The sequence below is a fragment of the Eurosta solidaginis genome, chromosome 1 (assembly GCF_040869045.1).
Source record: "Eurosta solidaginis isolate ZX-2024a chromosome 1, ASM4086904v1, whole genome shotgun sequence".
Lineage (NCBI taxonomy): Eukaryota > Metazoa > Arthropoda > Insecta > Diptera > Tephritidae > Eurosta > Eurosta solidaginis.
The window spans coordinates 77,901,235-77,921,825 of NC_090319.1; the positions used below are offsets into that span (position 1 = coordinate 77,901,235).

General features: G+C 36.0%; 3 protein-coding genes across 4 annotated transcripts in view; 1 reads left to right on the top strand and 2 right to left on the bottom strand.

Moving 5' to 3' along the window:
- LOC137235618 (uncharacterized) overlaps window positions 1–20,591 on the top strand; it is a 200,563-nt gene that overhangs the window by 45,484 nt on the left and 134,488 nt on the right. The gene's annotated exons all lie outside the window — the stretch shown is intronic.
- Window positions 454–20,591, bottom strand: part of Med (Smad/Smad4 homolog Medea) — an 85,648-nt gene continuing 65,510 nt past the window's right edge. Inside the window, exons 4-9 of one of the 2 annotated variants that reach the window (XM_067758511.1) lie at window positions 17,850–18,065; window positions 9,723–10,346; window positions 9,394–9,655; window positions 9,169–9,337; window positions 6,669–6,795; window positions 454–6,596 (exon numbers count right to left, since the gene is read on the bottom strand). In XM_067758511.1, the coding sequence (XP_067614612.1) occupies window positions 6,385–6,596; window positions 6,669–6,795; window positions 9,169–9,337; window positions 9,394–9,655; window positions 9,723–10,346; window positions 17,850–18,065 (1,610 nt within the window). In that variant the 3' untranslated portion in view covers window positions 454–6,384. The remainder of the gene's footprint in view (window positions 6,597–6,668; window positions 6,796–9,168; window positions 9,338–9,393; window positions 9,656–9,722; window positions 10,347–17,849; window positions 18,066–20,591) is intronic. The other variant, XM_067758512.1, reaches the window with a different exon arrangement.
- Window positions 7,505–9,160, bottom strand: LOC137235602 (uncharacterized). Its single transcript, XM_067758515.1, has one exon. The coding sequence runs from the start codon at window positions 8,456–8,458 to the stop codon at window positions 7,727–7,729; it is 732 nt and encodes a 243-aa protein (XP_067614616.1). The 5' UTR covers window positions 8,459–9,160; the 3' UTR covers window positions 7,505–7,726.

Consider the following 20,591-nt stretch of genomic DNA (forward strand, 5'->3'; position numbering starts at 1 on the left):
CCACAAAGTTTTAGTGATTTTAAATTTTTTTAAATGAAAAAAAAAAACGATTATGTCCGACGAGATATAGTTTTATCATGCTAGCAATATAGGAGTATTACATATATGTGATCCGGCCTATGAAAAGGTGGCATATGACTCAAAAAAGAAATTGCGAGAAACAGCTGCTAACAGCTGTTTTTTTTTTTTTGAGTCATAAGCCACCTTTTCATAGGCCGGGTCACATATGGTTATTGAAAAGTGCTGCCACTCGCTTGTACATAATTACAAATGCTACTAGGTGAACGAAAAAGTTGAAATAAGGCTTTAATTAAATTCCTTACAACTCACAAACCCATTGTTTAGATAAACCATGCAGAACTTTTATGGAAATCGAAGCATCGATGTTTGCTTCGTACACGTTTATGTCAATCCTCCTTTAGAACTCTTTACTTGTTTCTAATTATTAGTAGATTTTGGTTTGAAGTGAAAAATTTTAAACATCTTTTATTTTATTTGTTTTTCGATTAATCACACATGCCTAAAATTAATATTAAACACACAAATTTATGGTCGCTATGGCGCAAACTATATATAAAAATAAAGCCGTCAATATTCACTACGGTGATTAACGTGTAGATTTGTAAATGAAATTTAAAAAAAAAATTTTGTACAAAAACGCAGTTTAAAATTTCTCAAGAAATAATTTCACAGTTAAAAGTTGTAATCTGCCAGACTTTAATAAACTATTTATCTATTTTAAATGCTAATTTAAGGGTTTTCACAGTTTTTATTTGATTGCATATTTTTAATAATTATTGCATTTAATTTAGAATAAAGCAAACAAAAAAGTATAAAAGTAAAGTAAAATAGATTTAAATTTAATATTCATGATGCGTAAACTATTTAGGTAAAAACGTCACCAATCTAATCTTCGAAGCAAAAATAAACTTTAAAAGTTTATAGAATTTTCTAGACATTCTTGCGTTCCACACTATTGACTTAAATATAACTTGTTTTTAAGGCCAATGAAGAAAAATATTTGTAAAATAATAATAAACAAAAACAGGAAGTTGATGGCTGAAGTTTGTCGCTTCATATTATATGTTTATATGCATGTATGTATAGATCTTGCCTTAGTGTGATGAAACGAGATGAACTTGAATAGCATTTCCTGATCTTTGTATACGTATTGGTATTTTTGTTTTGCTTTTGTATTTTTCTTCTGCTTTGAATAACACCATGCCACTAACAAAAAACTAAATACGATGTGACAATTAAGAACGTAGAAGAGTCCTATAACATTGAATCGTTCACAGTTTGGTCGTAGAAATTTATTATTTCAATTAAACTTATAATAACATTTTTAAAGGCAGAGCGCTATCTATTGCTAATATTTGTAAGATATATGCTCTAAACTATGGTGGTGCCGGGGGTAGGTAACCTAGGTAACCTTTTGAGGTTCATTTAATATTTTTAGTTTATTCACAAAGGTCCTAAACAACAGCTGCATCTTCTACAGATTTTGATTTGATATATTGAAATGTACCCCAAGTAAAAATTTTAAAGTTTTAGAACCAATAACTACGGAGTTATAGCACTTTGAAAATTAAGGGCTAATTAAACTTCCTTAACCCTAACGCCATAGTCGTAACCATACCCATATCCATAACCATCTCCAATGTGATCGATTAATGGTGCTTTAACCTAAAAATCGTGAAAATTTCATAAAAATGAAGAAAACACAAAAAATTACAAACATATTCCATAAAAAATAAGTCTCTTAGTCATAACGTATCCAAAACAATGAATAAAATCTACAAAAAGTTATTAAATTCACCAACTCAAATATTTTTAGGTTATGGATATGGCGAAAACCAAAAACCAATTGGTTGGCTATGGTATGGTTATGGCGTTAGCGTTATGGTATGGCACCATTAATCGATTACATTGATTTCCATAAGGTAGGTTCGATCAGCTGTTTTACCTGGTTAATGTTATAAGTCACCATTAATTGGCCCTTTAACCCTAACGCCATAGTCGTAACCATACCCATATCCATAACCATCTCCAATGTGATCGATTTATGGTGCCTTAACATAAAAATCGTGAAAATCATCATAAAATTTAAGAAAACGCAAAAATTACAAACATATTCCATAAAAAATAAGTCTCTTAGTCATAACGTATCCAAAACAATCAATAAAATCTACAAAAAGTTATTAAATTCACCAACTCAAATATTTTTAGGTTATGGATATGGCGAGAAACCAAAAACCAATTTGTTGGCTATGATATGGTTTCCGTAAGGTAGATTCGATCAGCTGTTTTATCTGATTATGGTTATAAGTCACCATTAATTGTCCCTTTAAATATCTGCTTGTAGTCAATGCGAAAATAAAATGTTTTTTCCTTCCCCTGTAAAGATTTTACTTTTTTGTTAGGGCCTTTGTGAATTAAGCTAACGATATGTTTCTGATACCGCTGAACAATTTTTTTGAATAATTATACCGTCCATTTTAAGTGATTGTCTTTTAGTTTTTTTATTATGAAAAACAGAAATGTTCAAAATATCGACTACAACTAAAATCGAAATATTTACAGCTCTAAGCAGCTTTTTTTTTATCACGGTAATAAAATGTGGTAGAAAATTGTTGTTGCCTTTGTATTGTGGCTGCAAAATCACAGAATAATAGATGAGTCCTTTTTCGAGCAAAAAACCGTTTCCAGCCAGCATTTTTTGAAAGTTTTGATCAAAAAATATTGAAGTATCATTCCCCAGATGATTGAAAACGTTCAAATTTAAAAGTATTTTGTATTCAAAAATCAATGTAACGTCGGCAGAAAAGTGTACCCTAGATGTGATTATTCTTGAATAATCATTTATGATTTATATTTTTAAACACTTTTTATTAATTTTTTCATCATATTTGATATATATGACCGGTCATCGGCACTAGTTCATAGAAGTGTGAGTGGTAAATAACGAATTTACCATTCCCACCACATGGGTAGTGGTGAATCGTAAACAAACACCTTTTGTTGATGGTGCTATTGTCATACGTACTCACATTTCAATTGCAATTGAGTATATGAGTTCGCAAAATTTATCGTTTATACAACAATAGTGGGCAAATTTAGCAGCACTAATGGCCGAGACACAGTGGATTTTTTTTATATAGATGCGTTCAACGCAATCTTATGCATGCGAGTAATATCGCCACAATCACGGAATATGTTGCGTTTGTAAATATGAAGGACTTGGCAACTTAAGTTAATTTCGCCTTGCCCATTCACATACAAAATTTAGCGAAACACTGTTATAAGCAATCCCACTATACAATAAATATACTTGCTAACATATTTTGTGTAATATTCATTTGCAGTTGCAATTGCAGTTTTTAACTGTGAAAAACACTTACAAAGTGTGAAAGCACCCTTTGCTAAATCAAATGTCAAAATCTTCTTATGCCTTGCTGGCAATAAAGTTTGCAAGTTGGCTACTTTTTCATGTCAGATGGTGCCAGTGTCATTCAATCTACCGTTCTCCATAAAAATACGTGCATGTCTACTAATAATGCATAAGATTGAGTTAATCGCATGTATATGAAAAACTGCTTATGTGACGGGGCTTTAAGGGCGAATTAATGGTGACTTATAACCATAAAGCCATAACCAGACAAAACAGCTGATCGAACCTACCTTATGGAAATCAATGTAATCGATTAATGGTGCCATACCATAACGCTAACGCCATAACCATACCATAGCCAACCAATTGGTTTTTGCTTTCTCGCCATATCAATAACCTAAAAATATTTGAGTTGGTGAATTTAATACCTTTTCGTAGATTTTATTCATGGTTTTGGATACGTTATGACTAAGAGACTTATTTTTTGTGGAATATGTTTGTAATTTTTTGCGTTTTCTTCACTTTTATGAAATTTTCATGATTTTTAGGTTAAGGCACCATTAATCGAACACATTGGAGATGGTTATGGATATGGGTATGGTTACGACTATGGCGTTAGGGTTAACGAAGTTTAATTTGGCCTTTAAGAGTACCCTACAAAAATTGTTGGATTACGTGTTCCATTTTCTTTATGTTGGAGTACTCTGACAATACTCCTTTGCAATGCGTTTGCGGACCACCATCAGCCGATCATTGCTCGTTTTTTAACGACCGTGATCACGACACGATGACGATGGAACAGAGTTCCCAAAAGTAAAATATTGCATACAAATAACCAGTATTGCCAGGTTAGCCTTTTCGTGGCTAGATTTAGCCTTTTTTTTTGCCTTTAGCCTCGAAATTTTGTGTTTAGCTTCGTGACTTTTTTCTAGCCTTTTTTACTCCGAATGTATTTTTAAAAATTTCTAAAATAAAATAATTTCAATAGTTCCTGTGAACACCTAATACCTAATAATATGAGTTCTCTACAAAAGATTAATTCTTTTTCTGCTGAAAATTCGTTGAAAATTTCAAAGCCAGATGTATTTTCTTACTTTGAAAAGAGAAGTATAGTTATTCTTCAAGTCAAATAGCATTAATAGAGCTGCAGTGGCGAAAACTTATAACTATACAATGGAAAAATGTACACTCCACCATGGAATTTACATAAAAATGCATTAAACGAACCTCCTTTTTTAGAACTTGTCGAATTCATATTTAGTTTTTTAGTATTACCACTCAGTAGCGCGGAGGTTGAAAGAGTTTTTAGTGGCATGAAAATTCTGAAAACTAAATTAAGGAACAAACTAAAAATTAAAATGCTTAATGCGCTGCGATTATCTAAATGTTGTAATGACTTTGAAATTACCGATGATCTCATATCTATGGTAAATAGCCAAACTTTATACCCAGACTTAAGCTCTTCTGATTCTTCAGACGGGGAATATTTTATATAAATAATTAGTTTGTAATATTTTTTTTTATGTATATACACATATGCAATCATTTAAAGTAATTCCATGTGCTAGTCAAAGAAAATGTGCCTGATATGTTTTGAAACAGGAAGTTATGCTTAAGTTATGTTTATAAGTTTTTATTTACAAATGTGTAAACTAAAATATAAAAAAAATTTAATGAATTAACCAAAAAATTTCTGGCCTTTTTTTAGCTTCTTTTTTTCTAAATTTAGCCTTTTCTAACCTTTTTTTTGCCAATCTAGCTTCTTTTTTTTTGCATCACCTGGCAACACTGCAAATAACTGATAATAAAATTTTACTATGGCAACTCTGATAAAATGCAAGCGCACACTGGTTTTATGTATACATACTATAGTATAGAGAAATATTAGTTTCTTTATTCACACAAATGCTTAATAACATAAGAATATTCGTAGTATAAAATATAAAAGTTGTATTGCCCCTCATCATTTACTTTCATTTTAAATTAAATTCACTCCAATAATTCTTTCCGACACAATTCCTCTTTAGTACTTTGGCATATAATCCTCTGTGGGTGCTCCATGGAGTACTACAGCGAAAGTACTTTGGAAAGTACTCTCACGTATGTACTCTATGGAATACTCACAAACAAAGCGAGAGTGGGATCACCTACTCCTCTCCTAGGATATCGCAATGTTAGGTTAGGTTGGGTGGTAGCTTCCCTGATAGGGGAAGCTCACTTGGACAACATGACGGTCCGTTGTTATACCACATATAATAAACTAAAATAATGGTGACGTAGATATTACAACTTAGAGAATCGTTGGGTAGCAACGATAAAGTTCCGAATGATCCCGATCTCAACCTTGGATAGCTCCTCGGGAGATCCAAGTGAGTCGCGACCGAAATACTTTCGCCTAGTTCTGGCAAAAGCTGGGCAATCAAGCATAAAGTGATTTGGTGATTCCACCTCATCATCCTCCATACAGCTGCAGCAGGATGGAGTGTCCAATATATTGAGACGTACCACATGGATACCCATGGGACAGTGCCCTGTCAAACCCCCAATGACCGCAATGTTAATTGGAGCACATTTTTTGTATGAATACAGATTAGTTTTGGAACACTCCTATACTCCGAAAGGAGTATTCCTTACACTATTTATGGAGTACTCGCGTTTTTTGAAGGGTAGTTCACTTAGCAGTCCATTCAAAGTGTAAGTGCAGTTGTATATGCGCGGAAAAAACAAAAACCAAATATAAAAAAATCGTGTACAAGTTTTCAAAGATTTTATGTAGCAATTATATAATTCACACGATCGCATATTCGTGTAAGTACTACGTTTTACCCAAATTTTACATTATCTTAGGGACCAAACAGCGGCTGATACAATGTTCTAGAGCTATCCTACTTTCATAAATGCCCTATCGAATTTGTTTATTATTCGCCTTTATTTTGACGCACACTGTATTTTATGCTTTTTGACAGATAGTAGCACACTTATTCTTGCTTTTACTAAGCCATTGCGCGAGGACCATCAATTGGCATCGCATGCAATACTTCGTCTAATAGTTGCAGCGCCCGATGCAGATGCACCTCTATCCAACAAGGTGTCTCCTTGATCGATTGTCTTGGATAATCAGGTCCCCAGCCTTTGACAAAACTTAAACGTAAAATACACAAACGACGCAAATCATCAACTCCAATGCCAGCTGCTGCTGTAATATCTGTAAGTTATATTTTTGTTGTCATATTTTGTTAATAAACGTTTAAGTAAACATTCGCTATGTCGTACTCACTTCTTGGCGCACCACCCATTTGTGAACTTGGTAGTCCCGCTACGGCAGCAGCTTGTGCGGCAGCTGCCGCTTGTGCGTTTGTCGCTAACGAATGCATTTGCTGATGGCACTGTCGCAAATCAAAGACCTTCAAAACGTTAAGAAAATTGCATGAGTTAAAATGTGTTTTTATCAATGTAAAAAATTTAAATCAAATATTTAATATATGTGACCCGGTCTATGAAAAGGTGGCTTATGACTCAAAAAGGAAATTGCGAGAAACAGCTGCAAAGCAGCTGTATTTTTTTTAGTCATAAGCCACCTTTTCCAAAAAGTTCATAAAAGTCCCAATTTTGTACTGAAATTTGCGGGCAAACATGAAACAGGTTAGGTTAGAGTGGCCACTGGTGCGAGCACCAGTGCACTTAGGCCCAAGAGGTCCCATTGTGATACCACGTGTACCTCTGCCCTACTCAAACCAACAGGTCGATTCAGCAAATGTCAGGAATTTTTTAACTTCCAACGTAGCCAGATCGTCAAAGAAGGGAGATCCCAGAGACTTCTTTTTTTGCGCCAAAGCGCAGGACAGTCGCACAGCAAATGCTTGACTGTTTATATCTCCACTTCGTCTTTCGTCTTTGCAGCTTCTGCAGTAATCATTATAAGGAGCACCCAGTCGTTGTGCATGCTTGCCGATTGCTAGGTGGCCGGTTATAAGTCAAACCACCAGAGATATGTCCCCCCTTCCAAGAAGACCTAATGCAAAGTAAGAAAAAAATATATCCAGTATAACTTTTCCAGACCATTGGCTATGTGAGTGTCAAATTTCATCAACTGGTGTAACTGAGCCACACAGATTATTTTACATTTATACACACATACATTTTATTACATAATTTTGCGATTTGCATTTTTTAAATTTTTTTTTCAACATAAAATTTTTTGGCAATAAATAAGTAAAGAACTAAATATTTATTTTAAACGTTTAATCGTGACAATGTTTTAAATTAATACATACATACATATACATATGTACTCGCACCTACATATTTGCATACGAACTAAGTATAATTTATTAATTATTCATGAATGAATGTTGCCTTTTGTTTGGGTTTAAATTTGATCTCACAAATTTCACGTACAATCGGCTTAATATGCGTACAAATTTTTGGTCGTTGATTAAGTTCCATTGTAGCTTTCGATTTTTTATAATTCAAAATATTCATAGCATTTTGGCGTTGTGCGTAGAATAAATCATCATAGGGATTAACTTTTTTATCTGTTATAACTGTATCAGTTCCAGAAATGCTCATTGTTTTGGAAGTATCGCCAACAACTTTGACCTCACCACCATCACCATTGTCTGCACATTTATTGGCATCATCTATAACCATTCTTTGCACTACATTACGTAATTCCTCGCGTATCACTTCTGTATTAATTTTAAATTTCTTAGCTTGCAAATGACGCAATTTTGGTACCGTTTGTAGTACAGTTGAAATACGTTCCTCCAAATTGGTGATACGTTGCTCTAATATTTGAAAATTCTCAACAATTAATTTATTCTTATTTGTTTCATTTAACATTTCCACAGTTACTTCGATCTCTTGATTGTCGTCATCGTCGTCGTCCGGCAAGGATTCTGCACTGGTTGTTGAGCTCTTACCCAATTTGCAAAAAAAAAAATATAGTCTATGTTGTTGTTGTTGTTGTAGCGATAAGGTTGCTCCCCGAAGGCTTTGGGGAGTGTTATCGATGTGATGGTCCTTTGCCGGATACGGATCCGGTACGCTCCGGTACCACAGCACCATTAAGGTGCTGGCCCGACCATCTCGGGAACGATTTATGTGGCCACATTAAACCTTCAGGCCATCCCCTCCCTCCCCAACCCCAAGTTCCATAAGGAGCTTAGGGTCACCAGAGCTTCGTATGTTAGTGAAACAGGATTCGCCGCTGATAGGTGAGGTTGACAATTGGGTTTGGAGAAGCTATATGTTGCGCTGGCAACCTGCAGGGTTGCGCTACACAGCCCCTTGAATCTGGTATTTTAGTCGCCTCTTACGACAGGCATACCTACCGCGGGTATATTCTGAACCCCCTAACCCGCTGGGAGTCTATCGATTATTTTAGTTTATTGTGAACAGAACTTCAGCCAAATCCGTCCAGCCGTACGACAGTGTGATTGTGTCACAAAGACAAACGACTGAACATCCACTGCTACAACAACAACAACTGAACATCCCTAAAGGCAAACTTTCATATATTGTTGTTGTTGTAGCAGTGCAAATTAAATGGGGTTACACTGAAATTACAGCCCTTGGTCGGGTAAAATCCCGAGTCGCTCCGGTACATAGAACCGGGTACCTTGGGCAGCGCAAACTTTCATATCTGTATAACTATAAGTTTTGCAAACCCTAACGCATTCCTAACAAGAGCATTTTCTGGATACCGCATAGCCACATACGTCAATAATCGACATTAATCATAGCATACAATATCCAATTATGAATTGTAAACGCACCTTAATGCAGGCAACTGGATATATTTTATGTACAGCATCGCCAGGGGTACGACCAGCCTCTCGATCAAGATAGTAACTTTGTACAAATACCGAATTGTCACTAAGACAGCGTAGCCAAACATCACCTTCACCTCGTAAATCCAATTGCACACCTTTGCCAATATGTAATCTGTAATTAAAATTATTGAAATACTGTTAATATATAACCACTCACAGAAATTTTACCTGGCGCGTTCTGATTGCTCTGTACGATGAACATTACTAAGAGCGCCTAAACAAAACCGATTCCCACCCGACGGGTCTACATAACCATCTATGATAACATTTGGCTTAGCCGATGGCACTTTGAATGTTTCGCCCACTTGTGTGTCTAATTCAAAGTAAGCTATGGAACACCAGTATTCTGGTGCTGGTTGACGAGATAACATACGCGGTTGCTGTTGTTGCTGTTGATTGCCAGCCATATCGCCACTGAGTGGTGCATTCCCTGTAAATATTAAAAAAACAAATCTGTTGCAGCTATTTTCAAAACGACAAGAAACAAATTTACTTACAGTATCCTGTCCCGTGTGAACGTGGATCTGGAGGCTGCATTGATTGTGTATAAGTGAGCGTGCTGGATCCAGTCCATGTGCCACCTGCACCCACTGTACTTCCAGATACCACTTGTCCGCCAGTATTAGCTCGAGAACCTGCCTGTGTACCACCACCACCAGCACCACTACCTACTTGTTGTCCATAATTTGGTTGCGTACCCGCACTGGTTACATAACCATTCTGTTGTAAATGTGGTGAATGAGGTTGCTGCACACCACCTCCTGGACCGACATTATTTAATGCAGCATTAAATTTGGCCTCTGCTACATTGGGCATCTGTGATGTTGTTGGTGGTCCGTAATATGTTGCTTGATTTGAAGCAGTTCCCCCTGGCCCGCCAGTTACGTTCACGCCTACATTGTTGCTGCCGCCACCACCACCCCCACCACCACTGCCACCTGAATTTTGGACTTGTTGCAATGAATCTGGAGGGGTATTCGTTTGATGATGGCCAGCAGCAGCTAAAATGTTGCCATTCGGACCGTTGCCTTGTGGATTTTGTAGATGTGGCGGGGGAGGTGGACCCATGACTGGACCTCCGGGATTTATGGGTCCTGGCATTGGCATACCATGCGGTACAGCTGGAAATTAATGAAATAGACTAGTAAGTAAAGAGTTTAGTTATATCGATTTGTTGTGAGGTGATGGACTGCGACCTGAGTTTAGATACAAATGTATATACTTTCGTCAGACACGGCAAAATTTGGACGGTCCAAATTTGGCTATTATATATTTTTATATTTAGTTCACCCACCCATATCCCTTTAAGGGCATAACTGAATCTAATGTGACCAATGCGCCGTTTGCTGTCAATTACCATACCAGTAATTAAACTCGTCATTAAGCCACGACACAAGCATTATTCAAAAAGTCACTATTCTTGTTATCAAACAGTTTATCAGATTTTGAATTTCTTTAAAATACGAGGCATCACTACAAATGTCCAGCATGTATGGCCTATAGAGATCTTCACGGAAATATCAAGATTTTCTGCAAATTTTTTGAATCTTAATAAACATTCTTAGACCCACTTGCAGAACGACAAGTTAAATTTTTAACTCAGAGTTAACCTGACATGAATGCTGAACATATATCCAGTAGATATTGCGGGAAAGGCGGCCACGGCAAAGTCGTTGGTCAGGCTTCGTGATATGGGCTTTCTGACTTCGGACACTAGCCTTCTTACCAGTTTCGACTTTATCCCGGACAGAGCGGACTATTGTATACAACCTTCACCCCAGTAATTCCACAGACAGAGGAGTGGGGAAGAGGAATTATGTGGGGCAGGGGACCGGTTAACTTGTTCACGGATGGGTCGAAGTTGGACGGAAAGGTTGGTGGCGGGGTCTTTTGTCAAGAGTAAATGTAAGCCGCGAGTTTAAGTTATCTGATCACTGCAGTGTATTCCAAGCGGAAGTTTGGATTTGCGATTAAGGATGCGGTGGATGAAATGTTATCCAGTGCTATTGCAGTTAGGGAATTTACCATCTACTCTGATAGCCAAGCGGCTATCACGGCCTTGAGCTCAACTACAGTGCGATCGAGGGTGGTCTGGGAGTGCCTGACCTCGCTTGCGATTGCATCGAATTATTTTACAATTAAGAATATCTGGGTTCCGGGCCATAGTGATATCCCGGGTAACTGCCGAGCGGATCTCTTAACCCGCATCGGTACAACTGAACCGGATGAATATGGCTGTAGGGATTTCGGGATTCCGCTGGCCACCTGTGGATTGCTCCTCCATAGCTGGGCCTCGAGTCAGCTCAGCAAACGTTGGGCGGACACCACGTCTTGCAGGGTAGCAAGATCTTTCTTGGCGAAAGTGGATGGCAGGTCTGCTGAAATAATTGAGTTCACTAAGGCTAACCTATCAATGGTCATTGAGGTTTTGACAGGGCACTGTCTCATGGGTATCCATGCGGTACATCTCAATATACTGGAAACTTCATCCTGCTGCAGCTGTATGGAGGATGATGAGGTGGAATCATCAAATCACTTTATGCTTGATTGCCCAGCTTTGCCAGAACTAGGCGAAAGTACTTCGATCGCGATTCACTTGGATCTCCCGAGGATTTATCTAAAGTTCAGATCGGTATCATTCGGAGCTTTATCGTTGCTACCCAAGATCTAAGTCACCGTTATTTTTGGTGTATGTGGTATCACAACGGACCTTCGTGTTGTCCAAGTGAGCTATCCTTATCAGGGCAGCTACCACCTAACCTAACCTGACCTGACATGAGGGGTTAAACTCATACATTTTTGACAGAATTGTTAAATTAACTTTGAGCTAATAAAATAACGTGCCGTTCTGCAAGTGGGCCTAAAGTTTTCATTTGCTGATCATCGATTTTGGAGCTATGCAAGCAGTGCACCATCGTCGATGCCTTATCGCTAGAACAACAACAACAACATGGTCTTTTGCCGGATATATATCCGATACGTTCCGGTAACAAGCACTAATAAGGTACCAGCCCGACCATATATTATTTTGTATTATGTAATGTATGATGCATTGCATTATGATGTGATACAACTTCTTCCGTGTTTTTGGACCATTGCCTTATACGTGTACCGTATATTCTCATATTTTCCCACTCCTACACCAACCGTACATTCTTATTATGGCTCGAAGTTCTCTTTCGAAGCTCAGGCATGGGACCATGTGTTAAATGAGTCTGATGTTGTAGTTTAAGCACAAATCCTTTATCGATCAGACAAAGCAGTGACATTATTTAAACAAAATAAGCCAACTTCGTATTCAGTGTGCTTCCTATGATTTCAATGAATGATGCATATAAAAAATAATTTTAAAAAAAATTTAAGTTAAACGGTTTTGCTGAAAATTTCTATTGATAGTCATAAGTAAGACCAGATAGATAGATGTTGTGAGGCTAAGCACTGCGACCTATTGGTCTATTGTGCCCTCATTCTCTTTACAACACTTCATCCAAGCCGAGTTCTCTGAGAAAATCCAGAATGGTTCTCGGCTTCAGGGAGTGTATGTGACTATTTTCTAATTTGGATGATCCTAGGATCCTAAGCCTTTGTCTCGCGACTGCATCACATTCCTTCAGGATGTGTTCTGCAGACTCATCTTCGGTATCACAGAATCGACAGAGGCTACTAGCCGATATGCCCAATTTATGCATGTGGCTCTTTAGGCTATAGTGACCTGTGAGTATACCTGTTAAAATCCTAAGGATACTTTTTGGGAGATTAATCATAGCCTTATATCGCTTTGATTTGTACCCTCCTATTAGTGCCTTTGCCTGCCGAAGTCCTGGACTTTCGCGCCAGTGTTGTTATCTTAGGCACGCCTCCTTTTGTCTAAATTCCTCCCTTATTGTATGTGACCCTATTGGCACCATAGGCTCGGGTCCTATTGGCTTTCCGGCCGCTGCCAACCTGGCAAAAGCTCGTCCGCTCGCTCGTTACCATCTACTCCTCTGTGTCCAGGTACCCATGCTAGACGGATGGTGACCAACTGGACCTTAAGCAGGTTATGCTATACCTCACATTCTTACAAATTTCACGCGCCCAACGCTTTTATTTAATTGTCTGATCAACGCCCTAGATTGGTGAAGAGTGCGATGAGTTGTACCTAGGACCTACCTAATTATTTTCTAGCTTTTAGTATTATTATTACTTCATGTATGTAAGTATTGTTTTCAATAAAACCGTTTAACTTAAAAATTTTATATGTAAACAAGGTCTAAGTGAAATCGCTATAACGGATAGAAATATCATCTGGATCATCTGTTAAATCGCTGTTCGATTACTTAAATCATTTCTTCAATAGTGTTTTCCAAACATTTTTGAAGACGACTGGTACATTACATTATTTACATATTTTAAAATGTTTGCTTAATTGTCTGCTCACACTTTTCTATGAATTCGATTTCAGAAATGAATATTAAAATTTAATATGATTTTCTGTAGACACATTTAAAAGAAAAGTTGGTTTGAAACACAAATGGGCCATTCATGGCAATTGAATTTATTAACCGCGAGCAAAAAACAAACATTTCTTCCATCCTCTGGCCATTCGCCGTTCTCCCTGTCAGCTATTACTTGACAGATAGTTATGGCAATGAATGTATAGAAAATTTTTTCACTTATATGTATTCACAATGTCCATAACAATGGATTGGTAGCTAACTTTCAAAAACGTATCGGTTTTTGTGTATGGTGGTTAGGGATGCAAACGATACATCGATGTTTTCGAAACATCAAAGGACTGCGCCGATTTGATAAATAAAGTTCGAGAAATTGTAAAGTTCATAAAAAAGAGTGTTAGTGCAAGCGACGAAATAAGAAAACGACAAAAGAAGATGGAGTTAAAAAGGACAAATCAAAAAATTTATACTCGATGTTCGCATACGTTGGAACTCGTGCTTTAAAATGTTACAGCGGTTCATTAAATTGGCGCCCATTGTAGGAGCACTACTTTTGACTAGATCCCTAGCTCCCGCAATGATCTCAAGTCACGAAGTAGACTGCCTCAAAGAAATTGTAGAATTACTTTGTCCATTTGAAAAATTAACAAAAGAAGTTTCTGGAGACAGCTTCGTTACGGCGAGCAAAGTCATTCCATTAGTAAATTGCGTCAATGAAGTCTTTGAAAATATTAATGCGAAGAATACAATAATTTTGAATTTCAAAGAAGCAATTAAAAAGAATTTACTAAATAGATTTGCTGATTTGGAACGTTCTGCAATTCTTGCGATTTCAACTGCTCTAGGTCCTAGATTCAAGTTTATGCATTTCAAAAATGCTTTGGCCAAAGCCAAAGTAATTAACTATTTAAATAAATATGTGCGCGAATACAGAGAACCTGTAGCTAATTGAGAAATATCTGATGGATCTGATATTGATGACTCCGAATTTGACATCTGGAGTATCACACACAATTGACTCGCAAGAACATGAAACATGACTCATAGTCTGTCGAAAAATGCTGGTGAAACTGAAGTTTATATGTACCTTTCGTCTCCTGTTACACCAACCGTCACTCACTATAGGAATAGGCTTTTGGGAAGTAGATTGTCAAAGCTTATTTTCCTAAACTCGATCTCAAAACTTTTTATGTAATTAAACAAGTAACATTTGTACCTATGCATCATAATCATATTGATGAGTGCAATTAATGTTAAAGTTCCTTGAAGGAAATTCCTAAAAATACATATGTATTTAAAAACGTTCCTATTTTATTAAGAATGTGTGTGTTGTTTTTAAACCCATTGGCTTGTAAGTATTGATAATTTTACACCGATATTTGCGTTACACCAATAGGCTTTTCCATTCAAACCCTGTTTTCGTGTAACGCGAGCTAGTATGGAAAAGCCCGTACTTTCAAAGTTAAAAAGAAACTTCTGGTAATACTTTATATCGGTTGTTGGATTTAAAATGAAAACATCGGAAAACCATCGATGTTTAGACCGATATTTTTTGTGAGAACATCGATGTTGCATCCCTAATGGTGGTGTACGTGGATTTAAAAAAAAAAGAATTTCGATTCTGAATCGTAAAACACAACACGGGTTCGTGTAGTAAGTTGTCTTTTAATGACGCGAAACGGCGAGATTTTAACGTACGATTTTCGGCATGAGATGTTGATGGTGAAAAAAATGGCATCATACCCATTAACTTTTAAATGTTCTTAAATTATTTAGCGAAAATAGCTGATCATAATTTAACGATTATCGATAAAAAAAAATGTGTTACCATGACACTACTTTATTTGTATGTATTTTCTCTTATATTTTTTGTCGCCCTCCCTTCTAATACGGTTTCAACACTGGTGTAAGTCTGTAAACTATATTTAAAAAAACCAAGGAAAACCCGTTTAGAAATACAATCTAGTCCATTAAAAACTAACGAGCCAGCTTGTATTTCGATAGGTTTTTTTGACATTCGGCCGTTTTTTCTTTATTTTTTCTGATAAATAAAAATTTTGTTTTTAGTTTGAAAATTTCGTGCATAAAAACACAACTAAAATCAACTTTCCTGTAAAAAAGTGAACCATCAGAGACCGAAAAAATTTTCCCGCATTATTTGCGTTGTTTTTAATGTTAAAAAAGTTTAATGAAAAAATTGAGTTTAAACATAAGCAAAAACATGTAAAACTTACTAATTTTGAGGGAATAGTGGTTTCGCTTTCTGATGGTTTTTTCTAGCTTGGAATCCAAGACTAAATAAAATAGTGTCATATAGGTATTAATAATAATAGCTGTGTTTTTTTTTACATCTATAGACGTTTACGCTTAAACTTTATATGGACTGCTAAGCGTCAAACTTTAAATACACCTTTGAAATTGCTGCGCAAAAAATTAGTACTACTAAATTTCAATACGCATTATACTCAGATGTAACTGAAATATGTGTCTATGTTTCACCTCTACACTAATTATATGCATTACGTCTTAAAATAGTGCGTGTCCACAATTCATCGCAACTGATTCAGCTATATGTTATACACTATGGCCATCAGAGGGTTGTGTCTCCGCTTTTCGGTACACCCTCTGCTGTAGCTAGTTGTTTAACCACTGCCGCTAGATGGGTATCCTAAGCATTATCTAAGCGAGGATAAGCGTTTTTTGACGCGCAAACGTAAACGTATACGCGTGTAAAAAAACACGTCTAATAGTTAACAATGGTTAAAGAGCTTTCGGGCATCAACTTATTAATTACTCGCTGCTGTTGAAATTTTATAAGCTTATCTCAATACATCAAATATGTCAAAATACAAATAAAAGTTCTGACAAGAACACAAAACATTATAAATCAATACAAGCAGAAAGCAGAGGCTGAAACTTTTATTATATAAGTCCTTGCAAAACTATTAATTTTGGACTTTAAATAAATTTGGATCAAGATAAAAATTATTTTCGGATTTTTATTTTTTGAGTCCGATAGAACTAGTTAAACTCGGACTTTTAAAAATAAAAGTTAAATCCGGACTTTTATTTTTAAGGCCAAAATAAAAGCCGTTTCTTTTTTATTAAGCGGGACTTTTATTTTGACCTTATAAAATAAAAGTCCGGAATTAGCTTTTATTTCCAGACTTTTATTTTTAAAAGTCCGAGTTTAACTAGATCTATCGGACTCAAAAAATAAAAATACAGATTTTACTTTTATATGTGAACTTTTATGGAAAAAGTTCGAAAAATAAAAAGGATGCATGATTCGACATGATATTGCTATGGGGATACCTGGGAACTCAAACATTTTCACCTAGGACAATTTTTTGACCAGGACTTTCTCGACTCCGAAAAAAAAATAATTATTATTTTCCGTCCCTGGCAGAAAGCATTTAGTTTCTTTCATAATTGTGGAGGCTCGTAATTTAATTTAGAACTACCCTCTAATGTATTGTTCTTAAATTTGTATGTTATTGATATTAGAGAAATTTTTATGTTTAATCCGAATATACTAAGTAAGCTGTATACTAAAAAAAATCTGAACTAGGTATAATTATATAATCGAATTTTCGACAACGTTTTTGAGATAAATTTGTATAGTTTCAGTTACACCAAGAGTTACATAACTCATGAAATTTGCCTTTTACATTTTCGAAAATAATAAACGAATGTAGTTTATGAAATTTTCTAAAAATTTCTCTTGCTAATTTCGTGTTTTCAACTGCAAATATGTATTTGTTTGTAAACTGTATGTTACAGCAAATACGATTTTTTTTTGAATATATCGATCCTTGCGCCACCTAGCGGCAATTTTTCTTCAACGGTCGCTTTCTATTCATGTATGTATTATGTGTTCCAAATATGAACCAAATCGGACCACAAATACGATTTTTTGAAATATTTGGATCATGCGCCACCTATCGGAGTTTTTTTCTTATTATTGCATTGTCATTGGGTTCTGAACTATATTCCAAGTTTCAAGCTTGTAGCTTATCGGGAAGTTACTTAAATTCTAATTACAAAATTCGTTCACAACGACCGTGCGGCCGGCCAGCCTGTCAAGTCAATCTAAATAAAACCCTTTAAAAACGATGTACAGACATCTATGTATGCAGTAATATATAAATTAAGAAATTAAAATCATAAAATAACTAATGAGCTTACAAAGCGGATGTTGTGAAGCTTGAGCCACACGTTGTTGTGTTTGCTGCGTTTGCTGTTGCGTTGGCTGTGGTTGTGTTTGCGGTAATGGCTGTGTCTGACCCAACCGTGGTGGTGGCGGCGCCATCCAAGCACCCCGTGGCATGCCGCTACCATCACCTGGTTCAATTTTTGGTATTGTACGACCAGCAACAAACATAGCACCCATGGAGTCAGGAACTGAAGATAAAATTAAAGTTTATAAAAAAAAAGAAAGAAAAATTTACCAAATAAACAAAAATTACATTAACAAACAAAGAACAATATATTAAGAAACAAGTAAGGAAGGCTAAGTTCGGGTGTAACCGAACATTACATACTCAGCTGAGAGCTTTGGACACAAAATTGTCTGTTTCATGGATACATACAAATGGTAATACTAAAAAGTGGAGCAACTTGCCTTTTCTATCTTTCTTCAGCTATCAATTCGTTTTATTTGAATTTTTTTTTTTTAAATATGTAAATTTGGTTAAATTTGAACGCATTTCTTTATATTTTTTTTTTTTAAATCACCCCTGAAATATTTTCGAAGCGCTCTTAATTATGAGTCCGAAATTGTAGAGCAAGGGTGACGTTTTTTGAAACGATTCTCCTTCATCCTTTCTCAAATAAGGGAAAATCACCATGTAGGAAAATGAACCTAGGGTAACCCTGGTGTTTATAGGACATTGGTATCAAATGGAGTTATCGCCATAAACAGGGGTGACTCCAGAATGTGTTTGTACGATATGGGTATCAAATTAAAGGTATTAATGAGGGTTTTAAAAGGGAGTGGCCCTTAATTGTATATGTGAAGACGTTTTCGAGATATCGACCAAAATGTGGACCAGGGTGACCCAGAACATCATCTGTCGGCTGCCGCTAATTTATTTATATATGTAATACCACCAACAGTATTCCTGCCATGATTCCAAAGGCTTTCGATTTCGCCTTGCGGAACTTTTTGATTTTCTTCTACTTAATATGGTAGATGTCACACCCATTTTACAAAGTTTTTTTCCAAAGTTGTATTTTGCGTCAAAAAACCAATCCAATCACTATTTTTCATCCCTTTTTTTGTATTTGGTATAGAATAATGGCATTTTTTCGTTTTTCGAAATGTTCGATATCGAAAAAGTGGGCGGCAATGACTTCGCCCATTTTTAACACCAAGATAAAGTGAGTTCAGATAAGTACGTGAACTAATTTTAGTAAAGATATATCGATTTTTGCTCCAGTTATCGTGTTAACGGCCGAGCGGAAGGACAGACGTTCGACTGTGTATAAAAACTGGGCGTGTCTTCAACCGATTTCGCCCATTTTCAAAGAAAGCAGTTATCGTCATAGAAGCTATGCTCTTACCAAATTTCACAAGGATTGGTAAATTTTTGTTCGACTTATGACATTGAAAATATTCTATACAAATTAAATGAAGAAGGGCGGAGCCACGCCCATTTTGAAATTTTCTTTTGGTTTTGTATTTTGTTGTACCATATCGTTACTGGAGTTGAATGTTGACATAATTTACTTATATACTGTAAAGATATTAAATTTTTTGTTAAAATTTGACTTAAACAAAATTTTTTTTTTAAGTGGGCGTGTTCGTCATCCGATTTTGCTAATTTTTATTTAGCACACATATAGTAATAGAAGTAACGTTCCTGCCAAATTTCATTGTGAATCTTCAACGGCTGCCAAATTACAGCTTGCAAAACTTTTAAATTACCATCTTTTAAAAGTGGGTGCCAGGCCCATTGTCCAAAATTTTTTCTAATTTTCTATTCTGCGTCATAAGGTCAGCCCACCTACCAAGTTTCATCGCTGTATCCGTCTTTGGTAATGAATTATCGCACCATAACGAAAATTTCGAAAAACTGGGCGTGGTTATAGTCCGATTTCGTTCATTTTAAATAGCGATCTGAGATGAGAGCCCAACCAAATTTCATTAAGATACCTCAAAATTTACTCAAGTTATCGTGTCCACGGACAGACGGACATGGCTAAATGAATTTCTTTTTCACCCAGATCATTTTGATATATAGAAGTGTATATCTATCTCGATTAGTTTATGCCGTTACGGGGTACCGTTATGCGAACAAAATTAATATACTCTGTGAGCTCTGCTCAGCTGAGTATAAAAATGTGCAATGGAATACATTAACTGGTGCATTAAATAACAGATCACAATAACGGAGTTCAGAATTTTGTGTATACGTTGGAAACGTTGCTATAGCAAATACAAGCTACGGATCGTGAGCAATTAATTTTCATATTAAATTTTTTCTTTGCACTTTTTGTTTTGTTTTGACAGTTGATGATTTGCTATACTAAATACTAAAACAATAAACAATAAGGCAGTTCAGAATTTTGGTATTGGATGTTAAACGCTGCTATAGCAAATAAAGGTTAGTGCATTGTAAACAATATGCCACAAATGTTTGCTTAGCAATGATGCTAGACCATTTGCACAAAATCCTGAACTTCCTTAAGGGGGTTTGATGTTGCTTTTTGCAATGACGTAGCAAATGCATAGCCGAGAACGTGTATTTTGTTAATGTACTGTAAAAAATATGCCACGGAAGTTTGCAGTGCAATGATGCTAGACCATTTGCACAAAATCCTGAACTTCCTTAAGGGGGTTTGATGTTGCTTTTTTGCAATGACGTAGCAAATGCATAGCCGAGGACGTGTATTTTGTTAATGTACTGTAAAAAATATGCTACGGAA